The 17,647-nt window shown below is 44.5% G+C and overlaps 1 protein-coding gene across 1 annotated transcript in view; it reads left to right on the forward strand.

The window, feature by feature from the left end:
• Window positions 1–13,637, forward strand: part of robo1 (roundabout, axon guidance receptor, homolog 1 (Drosophila)) — a 142,875-nt gene extending 129,238 nt beyond the window's left edge. The window contains exons 23-31 of the mRNA XM_068745770.1: window positions 92–478; window positions 1,139–1,255; window positions 2,385–2,529; window positions 2,781–3,005; window positions 3,589–4,091; window positions 4,168–4,329; window positions 7,340–7,615; window positions 9,999–10,186; window positions 13,521–13,637. Coding sequence (XP_068601871.1) covers window positions 92–478; window positions 1,139–1,255; window positions 2,385–2,529; window positions 2,781–3,005; window positions 3,589–4,091; window positions 4,168–4,329; window positions 7,340–7,615; window positions 9,999–10,186; window positions 13,521–13,637 — 2,120 coding nt within the window. The remainder of the gene's footprint in view (window positions 1–91; window positions 479–1,138; window positions 1,256–2,384; window positions 2,530–2,780; window positions 3,006–3,588; window positions 4,092–4,167; window positions 4,330–7,339; window positions 7,616–9,998; window positions 10,187–13,520) is intronic.
• Window positions 13,638–17,647: the final 4,010 nt, after the last annotated feature.

Below are 17,647 nucleotides of genomic sequence, written 5' to 3' on the forward strand. Positions count from 1 at the left end.
GATGATTCCCTGTTGTTACTGAGCTGGCATACGACTGTGTAGCTGATCAGCAGCAGGCGAGATTGAATAATACCCTCCTCACCCTCCTCAGCCGACTGCATCGCCAATTATAACAACCAGATGGAAAGCAAGCAGACCAACCTCATTGTGCCCGAGTCAGGAGTCTATGGAGATGTAGACTTGTCCAACAAGATCAATGAGATGAAGACCTTTAACAGCCCAAACCTGAAAGAAGGCCGCTTTGTGGGTCCGGGGGGGCAGCCGACACCGTACGCCACCACCCAGCTCATCCAGTCCTCCATCCTGGGCAACAACATGAACTCAGACAGAGGGACTGGAGGAAGTGGAGGAGGAATCGGGGTTGGAGGGGACATGAATGAAAAGCACTGCTGGAAGCCCCCCTCGGTGCAACAGCAGAAACAAGAGATGGGCTCCCAGCTGCAGTACAACATCATGGAGCAAAACAAGCTGAACAAGGGTGAGTTTGTGGATCCCCCCCCCCCCCAGCAGCCATGGCTCCAGAGGGTAACTCCAAACCATGACCCCTCCACTTTCCCCCCTCTGCTCTCTCCTATCCCGGTTCTATCCGCCTCACTGAGGAACACTGTAGAAAAGTGCCATGCTCATATTTCCATCTAGCTCCCTTTCAGTCAACATCGGCATCGTCACCCTTTCTTTCTGGCTGTCTGTATGGAATTCATTTAACCCCTCAAGTGATCACGTAATGTTTGCAGCTAAATGTCGGCCAGTGCTGCACGGCTGGCTTGTCTTGATGTGACGACGGCAGGTGTGAGCTTTTACCTCTGGCATCAGATTCCTAAAAGAAAGGCAAAAATAACTGTTTGTTTCGGCGCTTTGAATGAAACTATCATCCCTCTGTTGCGACTGGATAAAGACGTTGGTAGATGTTGCACGTGTTCTCGTACTCGCCTGATCATTATGAAACATGAGCTGCATGCCTTCTGCCACATCTGTCATCTATCTGCAGTGCAAAGTCGCTTCACGTTTCCCATGTGAAGCGATCATGCTACTTTTAATTTCCTTGCTCATCAATCTCTTTGCTCACCATGTGAACGAAAGCTATCGAGTCAGCCAGATGATGCATTGACTAAAAACCTCCGTTATCCTCCACCTTCAGACCGCTACCGAGGAGGTGATGGCGTCATGCCAGCCACCATCCCCTACAACCAGAGCCACGACAGCCACACAGGAGGCTCCTACAACAGCTCCGATCGAGGCAGCAGCAGTACTTCAGGTGAGAAAAATCCCAGGAAGGGCATTCAGAGGTTATGACTCATCCAGCGTCCCTCTCTCTCCCTTTTCTGAATTTTTCTTTTCTTTTTTAATTTAACTGCTGAAGTATTATCCCTGCTAATGGTTGTTGTGAACCATATAATCACACACAGCCCCCCGAGCTCCGTTTGAAAATCGCAGTCTTGTTCAGAAGCAATAAATCACTTTGAGATGCTAATAATGCATGCTTTAAAATGCTAATTTAATTAATTTCCGTGTCATACTATCTTGAAGAGAAATTGTGTGTGTGTATGTGTGTGTGGGAGGGGGGATCGAGATGCCTTCAGAAAGTGGAAAACTGCTGAATATAAAGAGAAGAGGAAACCAACAACAATGCCTCCACACAAAGGCAGGAAGGCTGTGCTGAGCGTTTGCATGTGCCTTTTGTTCTCTGGTTGCAATGTCAACCAGGGAATGTTTGAAGCAGATCAGATAAAAGGCAATTTTGGTATTATTTCTGCTTTTCCTGCTTTTATTTTTGTTTTTGTTAATTGACTTTACTTTCATTCCTGTATGCAGAAGCTTAATTTCATCAGCGCTTCAACGTCTGTGTGTGGACAAGGACAAATGATAGCACATTGTAGACGGCATGCAACACTGCCGCCTTAATGCCATGTATCCATTCTGATATTGCGTTTGAAGTTCAAGCCCATTAAGGAGGAGCCCCTAATGCTCAGCGCACCGCACAGCTCATTGGTTCACAATTTTAATAGTTCGGTATTAATTGAATCCTTTTCCACAATTTTCTTGCCACCTTTTCTTTTGGCACTGTGTAATATTCCTGCGAGGAAATAACTATACATTTTACAGTATTTCTTTTTAGTTAATAACAAAGAGGCATACAGTATGTACACACTTGCATAGAGTGGATGGTCGCATTAGCCTTTGCACTCTGGCGCGTAAAATGATCTTTCCTTTGTCGGCGAGTCTTGTTAATGCATTTTACCTGCGGCCAGTTCCTACTCATTATGTTGCGATTACTTCAGCATTAAAAATGAATGCATTTCCTTCTTTCTTGGAGAATGAAAATATGAGTCCGTATGTCTGAAGGTGTCTTGTGACTGACAGAATGCTTCTTTTTTTTTGAGCAGGGAGTCAGAGTCAGAAAAAAGGAGTGCGCACCCCCAAACTACCCAAACAAAGCACAATGAATTGGGCCGACCTACTGCCCCCTCCCCCTGCAAACCCACCCCCAAGTCGAAGCACAGAGGAGTACTCTCTATCGATGGAAGAAAGGTGGGATTTGTCTGCAGTGACAATCACTCACTCACACACACACACGGTATTTAAAAAGGAGGCATTCAAGCAAGCATGCACCCCAAGGGTTTTCTATCTATGAGTGCTACACTCATGTCAAACCATGATAGACGGATGGCATGAATATTTACTGCATGTTTTCGTGGTTTCAGAGGCAAAGCATTTGGGGGGGGGGGGGGGGGGGGGTTGTGAATGATAAGGAAATAATGAGCCCATCTCTCTGTTGTTAGCTGTGACCCGGACATGCAGTGCCCTGTGCCCCCCTCTCACATGTACCTGCAGCCTGATGAGCTGGAAGAGGAGATGGAGAGGGGGCCCACTCCTCCTATCCGAGGGGCCGCCTCCTCCCCTGCTGCTGTATCTTACAGTCACCAGTCGACAGCCACTCTCACTCCGTCGCCTCAGGAGGAAATGCAACCTATGCTCCAGGATGCACATGACAACCGTGAACGCAGGTACAACTGCATGATGTGAAGCAGCCCGGCATCATAGATGCATGCAAAAAGGTGTAAAAGAAGCACTTGATATGTTTAACATGAAAAGAATTCACTAAATCCTCGTGGAGAAATATCAAAAATATTTGAACTTCACAATTTTTCCCTGGATTTAGCCCATTAACTCCAAAGTCTGTGTGTTATAGCACCTTTGGCCATATCTTCGCTTTTAGATGGATTTCTTAGCTTCAGCGGAGTCATTTGTTTCAGTTCGTTTCATTACAGCATAAAAATCAAATTGCAGGAAGTGGAAAGTTGTTAAAATATGTAATGAATCACACTCCATTCACTTGTTTTTTCAGGTCTACACGGTACTATCAGTGTGATAATCCACCTGTGAGGGCACAAAGCGTGACGTCACGGATTTAAGATGAAATAGGAAAGATTAAATTCAAGCCACTGCTAGCATTTATATTTCTTCTTTATTTCGAAACACCTTTTAAGTTAAGGAAAACATTTAAAATGGACTGTATGTTTCCAAGATGCATCCAAACTATTCAAACTTGATGGAATCCTGATGCTGGGTGTTTGCCACTTCTTGCAGGTGCCATGCTGTGAGCCCCCCACCCCATCCGAGGCCCCTTTCTCCTTCACACACATATGGGTACATCACTAGCCCATTGGCCTTGGACACTGATGGCATGGAGGAGGAGGATATATTGGAGGAAGAGGAGGAGGAGGAGGAGGGGGATGAGACAGATGCAGAGGTGGCTAAGATGCACTATCACCACACCCACCCCCATGCACACCCTCACCATCCCCAGATGCATCCGCGGAGGTTGCTGCTGCGAGGGCTTGAACAGACGCCTGCATCCAGCATGGGCGACCTGGAGAGCTCGGTGACTGGCTCCATGATAAACGGATGGGGGTCAGCTTCTGAGGAGGATAACGTCTCCTCTGGGAGGTCCAGTGCCGTCAGCTCATCAGACGGATCCTTCTTCACTGATGCCGACTTTGCTCAAGCGGTTGCCGCAGCCGCAGAGTATTCAGGCCTCAGGGTAGCCAAATATCCCAACACACAGGGACTTGAGGTCGGAGGAGCTTCAGGTAGGTTTCACATGGTCAGCCACTCTGCTGCTAGAAAAAAGCAACGGTAAAAACAGGCTTCTGTTTCCTTTCCCAGCACGAAAATACCAAATAAACACGCCAGGCCATCGTCCTGGCAGCCCCGTTTCTACAGACAGTAGCATGAGTATGGCAGCTGTACACAGGAGGCCCCCTAAGAAGCAGAAGCAGCATCCTGCAGGGCATCCTGGGAACCAACGTCATGAAGTCTTTAATGAAGGTACATTTGCATTACTGAATGACATTTTAAGGTGTGGACAAAATAAAATACAAATAAAACAAGATACAAAATTCAGCCAGAGAACGGCTTTCAATCAGGAAACAACAAGTGTGCACTAAACTGTGCACACAGAGCCAGACCTTTATAGTAGGTATTAATGAGTGTTTAATATCCAGCCCAATGTTCAGCACAAGTTTATTTTAGTGGACAATTAGTTTGTATTCAATAATGCTCTGAAATGATATGAATGTTTGTTAGATTTAATTCCTCCAAGGAAATGGTTAAACAGTTTGAGTGTTGCGTTCTTGTTCTGTGATGCTGCCTTCTGCCCACCTATTTTAGAAAGAGCAGAGAAGAAGAATGTGTTGCAAATATTAAAGACCTTGTGCAATTGTCTTGTTGTGCGCCACGAGGATAGGAAAATATCAAATATAGTATAATCACTAAATTGACCAATTGTTTTGGTTGCATGTACAATGGACAGTATAGATAGATATTTAACAGCAGCAGACGGTTCGCTGTGTCCCACAAGTCCACAGATGGCCAATGTGTATAAATGACTCTCCCTTTATTGCGTCTGCAGATATGGAAGGAGTGAGAGCGATTTACTGTGCTGTGGTGTCTGTGAATGCGCTTGTGAGCCAGAGCTTTAATAATCCACTCTGCTGTGTTTATGCACGTGCATACAGGGCATCACTCCCAATCTGGGATGGTGCTGAATATATCGGGCGAGTGCTGGGCTGGACGCCAGGCCCGTGTTGGCTAGAGGGGGGAGGAGGGGACCGTCTCTTGGGAGCTCTGCCCAGCTTGGCTATGCTGACACTGTGACGTCTCTCAACTCAGGCAACTAATGAAATTGATCCAGGTGCTCTGGCTCATACTGAAGTGGCACCTCTTACTCTTTAGGGACTGAGCATCAACCAAACAGGGGCTAAAGACCCGGAGCACCTCTACACAGAGGGGAAAGTTTAACCTTGTTTAGCAGATGAGCAGTTGACTTTCTACTGCATGATTCTTTACAACACAAAGCCTTCCTGTTTCTGGCTGCTTCCTGTCTGATATTATTATTTTTATTTGTCTGTATTTGATCGCGTGCTCTCGCCCGCTGCGTTATGGACAGTATGTTCCATTCCAGTGCTGGATCTCCTCTGTGTGTCAGGTGTCCTTGAGGGTTGAAAGCACTTGGCGGGGAGATTTAATATCCAGCACACCCAGAGCTAGACTGACTACATCGCTGCAGAAAATCCAGCCCCCCCTCCTGCTTCCAAACCTCCGCCTCCTGCCATCATCTTTATACCCTGGCTTCTCCCCAATCCACTGCCCCTCCTTTGGAGTGATTTCTCCCTCCCTCTCTACTCGGTCCTCTTCTTCCATGCTCCACTGGCCTCAGTCTTTCTCTGAGCGGCGAGGGGGTGGACTGACAGCTCTGCATCTATGTATGTCCATCAGCCCCCCCTGCTGATTGAATTTGATCTGAATGGATTGTTTTCCATTTGGAGGTTATTGTCCCCACCCACCGCCCACCCCCGACTCAGGATGCATATCCCTGTCTGTGGTCTGGAAGACTGTGATTGGTGAGGGAATTGTATTTTCGTGAAATTGAAAGGACAGAGAGGGAAGAAGAAAACACTCATAATGCTTGCTGCACAAGCAATATGCTGTAGTGCGTATTTCTAGAATTTGTTTTATGTCTCTGTTCCTCTCCGACAGACCATCCAGGCAGCATCACTATAAATACACATAAATACCATCGGTTAAGACGGCAGTAAAGAAGCCAGGAAAATAAAGCGAACCAACAAGGAACCCAGCTTCCTCTCCCCGACTCTTTGACACTTTGACCAAGTCATTTCACTTGTGTTTGCACAGTGGATGTGGAAATACCCAAGTTACATTCCCCCAATGATTCATACTGCATTTGCCTCTAATGTCTTTGTCTTCCTCCTCTCTGAACTTAACCCTTTCCTGTCTTTTTTGATCTATCTCAGCCTTGTCTGTCTAATTAACCACCAGCTCCTTCCACACACCCTCCTTGGCAAGCCCAGATACACGTTTCAGACCTGAGCTCTGTCCTCGCCAGTAGTTCCTCATAAATCTAATGGGCGCTGTGCTCCTCCTGTGTAGTGAGCTATAGCTCATAGACTGTGGCATTGATCTGACTCAGGCTGAGGCAGGACTCAGGAGGCAAGAGAGATATAAAAAAAAAAAGTACAGACACACTTCCCTGCACTATGATATTGACTGCTCCACTTTTGTATTCAGGAGAAGTGGATGAAGGTGGAGGATAATCGCAAGAGTACATCGAAGCCTGATTCAACCAACTAGACAGAGCTTCAACTATTATCCTTCTGAAAAACATCCAATTACACTGTTTATTCTTCCCAAAATAAGTACAAGGTAGCTTTCCGAATGCAAGCGAGGTTTGAGAGTTTCCTGAGATTTTGGTGCATATATTCACTTTATATTCACTGTGTGGATTAAGAATCCAGCTGCGGATGACCCCTTCCTTTAAGTCGGGAACTGATTATAAAATGAAAAGCCATCGATCGTAGCCAGACGAGTCTTTTTTCTCATTGTTTTGTTTGGATGGCTGTGTGAGAGGCGAGGCAACCCGCTGGCTGCTCGCTTATGAAGAATGGCTCAAGGACAAACAACATTGATTCATCGACAGGGGAAGTTGAGCAGGTCGGAGAGCCAGCTGCTGACCATCACACTCCCCTCTTCCTCCTCCTGGCCTCTTGTTCTAATCACATAACTATCTGGCTATATTCTGTATCTCTAATGTCATCTCCTCTGCTTACTCTCTGCACAGAGGAGTTTTCATTTTGCACTGCCATGTGTAAAGACCTGAGTGATTGTGTGCACACTGCAGCTGTATTTGTGTATCACCTTGCAGGTGTGAGACAACTGTGTGACGGATGATAAAGTTTAAAGAGTACACAGATACTTGTCCCTCGCCATTGTGGAATCGCTGGTAATCATCGTGTTCCGACTTCCTGTGTTTTTTCTTCAGATCTCCCACCTCCGCCTATCCCGCCTCCAGCCATGCTTAAGTCGCCTACACACCCCACCAAGGCAGCCCTGGAAGGCCGAGGAGTGATATGCCCCAAAGCAGGTGAGGGTCGAGATAAGAGAGGAGGAGCGGGGAGCTATCGTCCCCGAGAGGGCTCGGACCCCAGGACCAGCTCGTCTGAACGCAAAGAGGCTCAGGAGCGGCAAAAGACTGCTCATGGAATTAAAGGGAATAAACACGGGGGCAGCATGACCAACAAAGCCCGTCAACATGCAGGTAATTGTAATGCGCGCGAACCCGTCACTGCATCTTGTGTAAACGGAGCAGTTTGAAGGACGTTGGTGACTGGAAGGTCATGGTAGGAGAGAGTGCAGCCAGCCAACATAGGCTGGTGGTGTGTAAGATGACTCTAGTGGTGAAGAAGATGAAGAGGATGAAGGCAGAGCAAAGGACAAAGTGGTGGAGGCTGAAGAACAAAGAGTGTTGTGTGGCTTTCAGGGAAGCGGTGTGACAGGCTTTGGGTGGACAAGATAGGCTTCCAGAAGACTGGCATGCAACAGCTAGGGTGATCAGGGAGACAGGTAGGACAGTACTGGGTGTATCTTCTGGAAGGAAAGGAGATAAGGATACCTGGTGGTGGAACCAGTAAGTGCAGAAATGTATACAGGAAAATATGTTAGCTAAGAAGAAGTGGGACATTGAGAGGACAGAAGGGAGTAGAGAGTACAGGGCGATGAGACGAAAGGCAAGGGCAGAGGTGGCAAAGACAAAACGGCGGGAATATGATGACCTGTAGGCCAGGTTAGATAGTAATGAGGGAGAGAAGGATCTGTACAGGCTGGCCAGACAGAGACAGAGATGGGAAGGATGTTCAGCATGTTAGAGTGATTAAGGATATAGATGACAAGGTGTTGACAGAGGCCAGCAGTGTGCTAGGAAGATGGAATAATTATTTTGAGGAATTAATGAATGAGGAAAATGAGCGAGAACAAAGGGTAGTAGAAGTACCTGTTGTGGACCACGAAGTGACAAATAGTAAAGTTAAAAAGGCAACGAAGAGGATGAAGAATGGGAAGCCAGTTGGCCTGGACGACATACCTGTGGAGGTGTTGAAGTGCCTAGGATAATTAGCTGTAGAATTTTTAATAGGGTTGTTTAACACAATCCGAGAGGGGAACAAGATGACAGAGGAATGTAGAAGAAGTTTGCTTGTGCGCAATTTCAAGAAGGGAGACAGAGTTGTGGAAACTATAGAGGGATAAAGATGAGTCATACGATGAAGCTATTGGAAAAGGTGGTTGAGGCTAGACTACGTACAGAAGGTACCTCTACTACCCTTTGTTCTCGCTCATTTTCCTCATTCATTAATTCCTCAAAATAATTATTCCATCTTCCTAGCACACTGCTGGCCTCTGTCAACACCTTGCCATCTATATCCTTAATCACTCTAACATGCTGAACATCCTTCCCATCTCTGTCTGGCCAGCCTGTACAGATCCTTTGTGAGTAGCAGTATGGCTTTATGCTGAGGAAGAGTACCACAGATGAAATGTTTGCATTGAGGCTAGCGATAGAGACGTACAGGGAAGGTCAGAAGGCGCTGCATAGTGTCGTTGTGGATCTAGAGAAAGCCTATGACGGGGTGCCTAGAGAGGAACTGTGGTGCTGCATGAGGAAGTCTTGAGTGGCAGAGAACTATGTCAGAGTAGTTCAGGATATGTATGGCAGTTGTACGACAGCAGTAAATATGCAGTGGGAGTAAAAGGTGAGTTTAGTGTAGAGGTGGGATTGCACCAAGGATCAGCTCTGAGCTTTTTGTTTGTCATGGTGATGGGTAGACTAACAGATGAGGTGAGACAGGAAGCTCCTTGGAATATTATGTTTGCAGATGACATTGTGATCTGCAGAGGGAGCAGGTAGAGGAGAATTTAGAGAAGTGGAGCTATGCTCTAGAAAAGAGAGGAATGAAGGTGAGCAGGAGTAAAACAGAGTAGATGTGAAGGTCCCAGGGGGGACAGTGAAGTTATTAGGAATAGACGTAAAGGTTGAAGACTTCAGGTATCCAAGTTCAACATTGCAGAGTGATGGAGATATGGGAAGGAAGTGAAGAAGATGTGCAGGGAAGTATCAGGTATGATCTGTGATAGAGTGTCAGCGTGGATGAAAGAAAAGGTATGCAAGACAGTGATGAGGCCAGCCGTGTTGGACGGCTGACAGACAGTAGCTCTGAGGAAAAGACAGGAGGCAGAGCTAGAAGTGGCTGAGATGAAGATGCTGAGGTTCTCCTTGGGAGTGACCAGGTTGGATAGGATTAGAAATGAGACAATAAGAGGGACAGTGAAGGTTAGACGCTTTGGAGATCAGGACATGTTCAGAGCAGAGAAAGGGACTGTATCGGTAGAAGGATGCTGAGGATGGAGCTGCCAGGGAACAGGGCTAGAGGTCGACCCAGGAGAAGATACATGGACTTAGTGAGGGAGGACATGAACGTCTCTGGTGTTGGTGAGGGCGATGCAAAGGACAGGGTGAAGTGGAGAACATTGATTTGCTGTTGCGACCCCTCACGGGACAAGCCTGAAGTCCAGTAGTAGTAGGGAACGGACCAGTGTTTTATTCAAGTCTCATTCCTTCTACAATCGTTCTTTGTTCCCAGATTCAGAGGACATTCTGCCTTATAGCCGACCACAGTTCCCTACAGTCAATAGTCCCCGAGACCCGAGCTCCTCCAGCTCCATGTCCTCCAGGGGCTCGGGGGGCCGGCGGAGAGGAGAGGGAGGCCGTAGGAACCCTGTAGACATGGTATTCAACACCACGGGGGCCTTCCAACCAGGAGAGGAAGAGCTAGAGGTACAAGGACACAAGCTAAATATCAACATGACTATACTACCCAGAGTTTATATCATGAAATACAACGGCGGAAAGCTTTCTTATTTAGTCCCTTATATTTCCTTATCCTTATATTTAGTAGGAGTTCTGATCTGTAGCTTGCTAATTAGGAAAATGTATCAACTTCTCAATGCTTTCTGGTGAACAGGACAATAAAGCATGCCTGACATCTTGTAAACTCTTGTTACGTATTCACTGCCAAATGTATAAATGCAAATGTGTCTGCATTATATCAGTGCAGCTCTAGGTATTAAACACTAATAACCAACATCTTTATTTTGTTGCTGTATTCACCCAGATAGAAAGCTGAAGAACAGAAGAGGACAACCGACAACTGTTCTGATTTTTCCAAGAGTGGAGCACCATTATTTCGCTTACAAGTTTAAATATCTCAGTATTTCACCATCATGTTGACTGCCATCATACGTTACACTAGGAGTGTTTCTTTACATCTGGAAAACAGACCAATGCTGTTGTTTCTTTTTAACTTATCTGATTTTTTCATTTACGGAAAAAAGAAAAAAAAGTGTCTAAAGGTAAAGGAATGGTGAATTCAAAATGAAATACGCAGTAGTATATTTATGTTTAATTCTAATGCAATATGGAATGAACTCATGACTTGGCTTGCCTTGACAAGAACTGGGAGCCCATACAGTCAGAAGTTACTGTAGTAAAATAGCTGCAAGCAGACGGGCTGGATTTTCTGTAAATATACTTGTATACACGATGTCCTCTTGTTTTACCCATTGTGGTACCTTAAATTTGTCTTCATTTTATTTTGCAAATTCTAATTTTATTATGCCAGTAAATGTAATTATTTTATCATTTCCATCCATGTTGTAAATTGCAATATTATTTAGCTGCCTCAAGAAAGTGCCACTTTTGGATTAAAAAAAAATATTTTCCTCTTTTTGTAATGCACTGTTATGTTTCGTGTCGTTGTCAATGTCTGTTATTTGTTCTACTTTGGTTTTAAAAGCACAATCACTAAACTTTATTTTAAACCATTCTATCTATTAACCTTTTTGTCTTACTGGAGGAAAACAGGTATGACAAAGTTAATCTTGATGATAATGATGTAGGTAAAGGTTGCTGTTTACGAAGGCTGTACTTGAAAGGAGACTCCTTGCATTGTGATTGTCTCCCTCTCCGGTTCTGACTATAGCTCAAGTGATGAAAGACAGTTAATGTGATTCATAGCTGCAATGTAAATATCTTTTGGCATGACCATAAACTCAGCTATTGCACATTAATCAAAATGGTGTCGTTGTCTATAAATGCACTTAAACAAATGTCAAATACAGGAATTAAGAGTCACTTTGGGGACGTGGAGAGGATGGAAATGGACAAGAAGTCTCTTTTCATAAGACGGGGGGACAGATCCCTGTGTTTTTAATGGAGAAAAGGTGCTGTTGTTTATTCATAGGACATCTGCAAACATTTGTTTCGTAAAGCAAAAAAGTAAAAAGAACTTAAAAAAATATAAATAAAACTGTTCAAACTGCACCCCGTCATTTGTCAATATTTACTTTGTGTTTCATTCGTTACGGCCCTTCAGTCCTATCTCGGTTTGTGACAAGCCAGTGGTCAAAGATTTTCTCAATTCTAATACATTTTTATAACTATAGCGCCAAATCATAATAGAAAGCTAACACAAGTCATTTTACAGGTGGAGCAGGGAGAGATAGACCCTAACTTGTCCCACAATAGCAAGCACTTTGGCGACGGAGGCAAGAGAAAACTTACCTTTAACAGGCAGAAGACTTCATGGATAGACCCCGACACTCAGAGGCATCCATCTGTCTTGACCGATTGGGTTGGGGGAGAGAGAGAATGAAAGAGAAACAGGTACAAGGATGGATCGGGGGAGAGAGGAGAACAGGAGCAGACAGAAACAATGAATGTACAATAAAACCAGCGGTTTACAACATGTAGATAAAGCTGCTGCACAAACCACTGACTAAAGAGCTGATATATAATAAATACTGAAACTATAACTGCTAATGCTAGCAATGAGGATACCTGTTTTACAGTCACAAGTCCAGGTTCTGCATTGCCACGGACAGAAGGACCTGCAGACAGAAAGAGGGACAAACAGAAGGAGAACGAGTACAGAACTATGGGGAAGAAAGAGGAATAATTAGTGACATGTATTTATAAAATGTGAATAACCAGATGGAGTGGGAGGGACCCAGTGTGTCATAGGTTATGGCAGCAGTCTAGGCCTATGCGTATTGATTATTGAATGGTTTAACTATAAGCTTGTCCTTCAAAAAAGAGCAGAAAAAAACATAAAAATATGTTGGACTGTGTTGTTCTGTTTTTTTGTTGCAGATTCCACTGAATTTAACATTCTGGAGGAGTTGGCTCTCAGAGTTTATACCTTCAACTTGTGCCCTGGAATGCATACTGCAATGTTTCCAACCACTTTGAGTGTCCCCAAAACATTGTCAAGTCAACAGACATTTTCTAAAATGCAAAAGGAGAAACCTTTCCATTCTCTGCAAAGATCATTGTCATGCAAATCGGGCCTAACTTTCCAAGGATTCTGTTTCTGCAAAATGTGTGGCACAATACTGTTCATAAAAGCCAAATGTATTTTATTGGCACATTTATGAAAGCCATAACTGACAAGCATCAAAATAAACCTCAATGTCAATGGATCTATTGCACTCTAATGTGAAGTCATCACCCAAAGGACACAATGTACTTTAACAACACAATTAAGGAGGGAGCCATCAATAGCTATTCTGTTCAGTACAGCCATTCAAATGTATTACCTAATGCCAATTTCATTAGTGTTCTCCATTACTCACAGCATCAGCATCCCAAGTCTTTCAGTATGGGCATTAGAAGCCTTGGAGTGAAACTTAAACCAACAGAGAGGCGATTGTATTCAATTTGACAGGCCTAGATTGCTGCCAATTAGGCGTAAGTAGGTCTCAATGAGGTTGCATAACAGCAAAATGCCTCATCGCTCTGTACGCTCTGGGATAGCTGCTGACAAGGCAAAACAATATATTAAGAAAATCAGAGGAACTGTGTCACCACAGAGCAACGCTCTACGGTGACATGTCCTAACCGGAGAGCAAAAAAAACCCCATTTGTTCCAGTTTATTAACTTTTACCTGGCGACTGCTTGTTCTCACACAGGCAATAAACTGGCCTATGGGAGTCTTCAGTGTCAACTGCTGTCTGTATGGCTTATTCAAACATCAGCAATGACGACGAAGGTTCCCTCCCTTTATACCCCATGCTGAGCCTCAGAGAACTGGAACGGAAGCCTCGTCTCTAGAATCTAATGACTGGAGCCGCCCACGTCAACATCCTGGGCCCTCAGGAGACCAACCGCTCCCAGTCCTCTGCTGAAAGCCATCAGAGCTTTCAGCAGAGCGAATTCAACAACTCTTGAATTTTTGGCATTTAAATGGTGTGTAATTTGTGTTTTGGTCACATTCACCTAAAATGTGACCCCTTGCTGTCTTTGGGGATAAAGTGATCTACTCTGTGCTGATATTTACCGTGTAAAGAGGTAAGCTAATAATCAGCTACATCAGTGTAATTCAGTAATGTCTTTATAATGGTTTAGCCATGACCACTGCAGGCTCTGAATTCCTACCCCCCCCCCTCCTCCGCTTTCTGTCAGCCCCCCCCCTTTGTTCCCCCAGGTGTTCCCCAAAAGGCGCCTATCTAAACAAGAACAAATGAGAAACAGGGAAGAGCATCAACTTGTGCTTCCATCCATCATTTTAATGAGCGGAGGTGTGTCCAGGCTCCTCCATAAAACGCAAGTGATTAAAGATATTGAGCAGATACTCTGGCTGTTGGGGTTCTTCACCCCATTATCATAAGAATATGCACGACGAAGGTGGATGGCCTTTGGTCTGCCTGGCTCTTACAGTTATTCTACAGAGAGGCAGTAGCATGTCCACAGCATGGAAACTGGGGGAAGGGGAATATTTAAGACGAGCGGGATGCTGGTATAATGATAGGATTTTCCTCTTGGACTCAACAGATAAACAGACAGATGGACACACAAACTAAAATATGCAGCCGCCTGGTTATCATCCTATATCACCCGACAGTATTCCTCTGGAGGACCACAATGGAGGTTTATGAGGACATAAATCTAAGAGAATAGCCTGGTTACAAATCTAATCTGAGCAGAATGGATGAGGAAACATTGGAGTCACACAGACGGACAGATCCTGGGAGTATGGATGGATATTTTTTTAATTCTATGATAATGCAAGAACATAGCTTCCTGAATATAATTGTGAAGTGTTTGCTCAAACCAGTGGGAAAATGTCTTAAGAATGTTTCAATAGATGTTATGAGACAAATGCATGAATTGGGATGCATAAATATTGTTCTAAATTGTAATAATTATAATGGGAAACAATACTTATTTGAGATCCGTGTCATTTTTCCACACAAAGAATATCTTCTTGAAAAAAACTGCAGCTTAAGTCTCAAAGCAACTGAGAGCTACAGCCGTAAAATACGACACAATCCCCAATTTCTGCTTGCACAAAAGAAGCTAAAAACAGCATTTTATATAGGACAGCACCTGCACCCACTCAGGTTCCGTTTTATTCCCAGCCTATAAATAAAGGACTGCAGGTTGAGAAAGGATGAATGAGTCTAATTATTCAGAAGGAAGTACAGTTAAAGACGAAAGACTCACTCATCCGGTTTATCCTGCCAGTGTCTGCATGAGGCCTAATTACTCCAGAGGAATATGCTAAACATGTACAGACTCGTAAAGCTCCTCTTCCAGCTTTCTCTCTCGATGGCAGGTTTTAGTTTTTCCCAATCAATAATTTAAACTGCTGTTGCTCTCAGCTACTGTTCCAGAAGCCAGAACCTAATTTCTTTTGTGCACATTCATCCTGTCTTCCTGATCACCAAACTGCTTCATTAACCTCCCTCCCAAACTGGGAGGTAATTAAGTGAACAGATGTGCACGGTCTGACGACTCATCACCCCCCCCCCCCCCCCCTGAAAAAGGTGGGGAGGAACCGGCAATAACAGGTGTACAGTGTTTACAGACGCTTTACCAGCGACCCAACGCAATCGTTTACGCTACAGCTGCAGGTTAAACGCAGCCTCTTCAGACAATCAATCAAAACTCATTTCGACTTAATGATCTCGCCAACCAACTCATCACAATTCCACGTCCTTGCAGAAAGTTGCTTTTAATCAACGTTAAACAATTAGGCATTGTTCAACTTGTGAAGACTGAGTTGTTGTAAATGATATCCGTCTGTGGCGAGACTGCCAGGCGTAATGAGAGCGAGCGAACGAGCGAGTGGACGGCAGCCAATTGCAAGCTTTTTTTTTTTTAATAACTGGGAAGTAATCTGAGTGATTCGTACATCCATTTGTCACTTAGCCAGTCATTCTAACGATCCTTATTTAGCACCAATGGGGTCCGCACAATTAACCCAGAGGAATATAGCCTCCCCATGCCGCCCTGAGGAATCTTCCTTCCCTCAGCTCTTTCTGATCCTCCTGATTCCATCCTCCTGGAATCTGTAACCGGATCTTTTCATGCAACATGATGATAGTCAGTGTTACACGACTATCGCCAATGAATAACGGTAGTAACTAGGAATACTGCTCTAAGTTGTTTGATTAATAGATTAAATGATCAGATTCACTTCAATAATCATGTAGTTGGTGTGTGTTTGTGTGTGTGTGTGTGTGTTTGTGTGTGTGGAGGGGGGGTATGAAAACACTGAAATCAAAGAGGCCTGATCATCTCTATTTTAAAGACTAGAAAGTAAAGAACATTATTGAGTATGAACAGTTTTATTGATCTACATGTACAGTCTGTCTCTGAGCAGCTAACTAACCCTAACCCTGCGGAGGCTTTGGCATCAGAAGTCTGCAGGTTTCTGTTTGCAGTCCGAACAGTATTTTAATCTATATCAATGACCAAAATCTATGATCATGACACGAAAAAATATATAAAAATATAATAAGCAAAAAGGTTTATAAACTTAAGAAAAAGAGAGAATGCACTGCTAGGGCACAGTGAAGCATCTAAATAATCATTGATCACAATAATCAGAAAAATTGGTCCAAAGTCAACTTAATTTAAAGAGTCTGGCAAATGGACAGTTATTTATAAAATGATAACTCCCACAGTTTTATTACTGCAACATGTTGGCTGTTCTCCACCGCAGTAGTCATAATGTTAAACACCTGAATTAAAAATAACCTTGTCTTCCTCATTTTAATCCAGACATGAAAACAGGATTAAAACTAAAGGGTAGTCCACAGAGGGGATAACAGCAACCCATGCAGTGTCGGTCTTTCAATTTATTCGATCAAAACAGTTTCGGATGGAATCATGAGTAGCTAATCATCACTTTGAACGAACACACACACACACACACACACACACACACACACACACCAAGGTAGACCATTAAAATGCTCTTGTCTAAATCACGGTATTATTGAAGTGACCCTTGACCCCGGGGGAAACCCCCCCCCCCCAAGGTTTGGAATGCTTAATGCAAACACACAATCACACCATTTAAAAGGTGACATGTTTCCATAACGGCTAAACAAAATACTGGCACGGCCAATCCCAGGCTAAATGTAAATTATGGCAGACGCCTGGTGGTGCTTGGTGTTCGGCGATGGCACATAATGGGGCTAAATTAGGGTGTTTTCTTAGGCAAATGATGGGTGGGGGGTGGGAGGCGGGGGGGGGGGGGGGGGCTGCTCTACAATCATTGATGGATGGAAGCAGAGGGCATTGGCGAGCAGGCTGTGGAGGTAAATGGAGGATGGTGGTGGTGGTGGGGTTTAAAGGGTGTGGGCCCCTTTGGGTTCCATCCCTGCTTTCATTCCATCTCTCCATTCGCGACAGGTTGCTGATGGGCCAGTTGGGGGAGACGAGGCCTGGCTTCATCACACGTTGTGTGGCCATGGGCCCTTAATCCCCCCCCACCCAGTAAAGATGGCTGGTGTGTTTGTGTTTCCATCTTAAGCTCTGTAATTTCTCTCTTTTATATCTGTGACCTCCTGGACAGCAACAACTGCGCCCTTTCACCTCTGCGTATCGTTTTCTATGAGCTGCTGGAATTCTAAGCAGGGAATTTAAAACAGACAAAGGGAGTGATTGCTGAAGGCAGGACGGCATCATGACTGGCTTGAGGTTGGATGTTATTTGACTGCAGAGTATTTCTAGATTGTGTCCAGAGCTTGTTCTATTGATTATTACCCCCCCCCCCCTTTCAAAAAAGACTAATGAGCCAAGAAAATTCCACAAGAAAAGGTTAATACAATATTGAAATGTCAGGAGATTAATGATATTGTTCTTTCTTGCAACGCTCCTGCAGGAAAGGGTGACAAATGTCTTGGCCTTTTCACTCTGTTCCTCCCTATTTGTGATCTTTCCCCCTC

This window comes from Brachionichthys hirsutus, chromosome 11 (genome assembly GCF_040956055.1).
Source record: "Brachionichthys hirsutus isolate HB-005 chromosome 11, CSIRO-AGI_Bhir_v1, whole genome shotgun sequence".
NCBI lineage: Eukaryota > Metazoa > Chordata > Actinopteri > Lophiiformes > Brachionichthyidae > Brachionichthys > Brachionichthys hirsutus.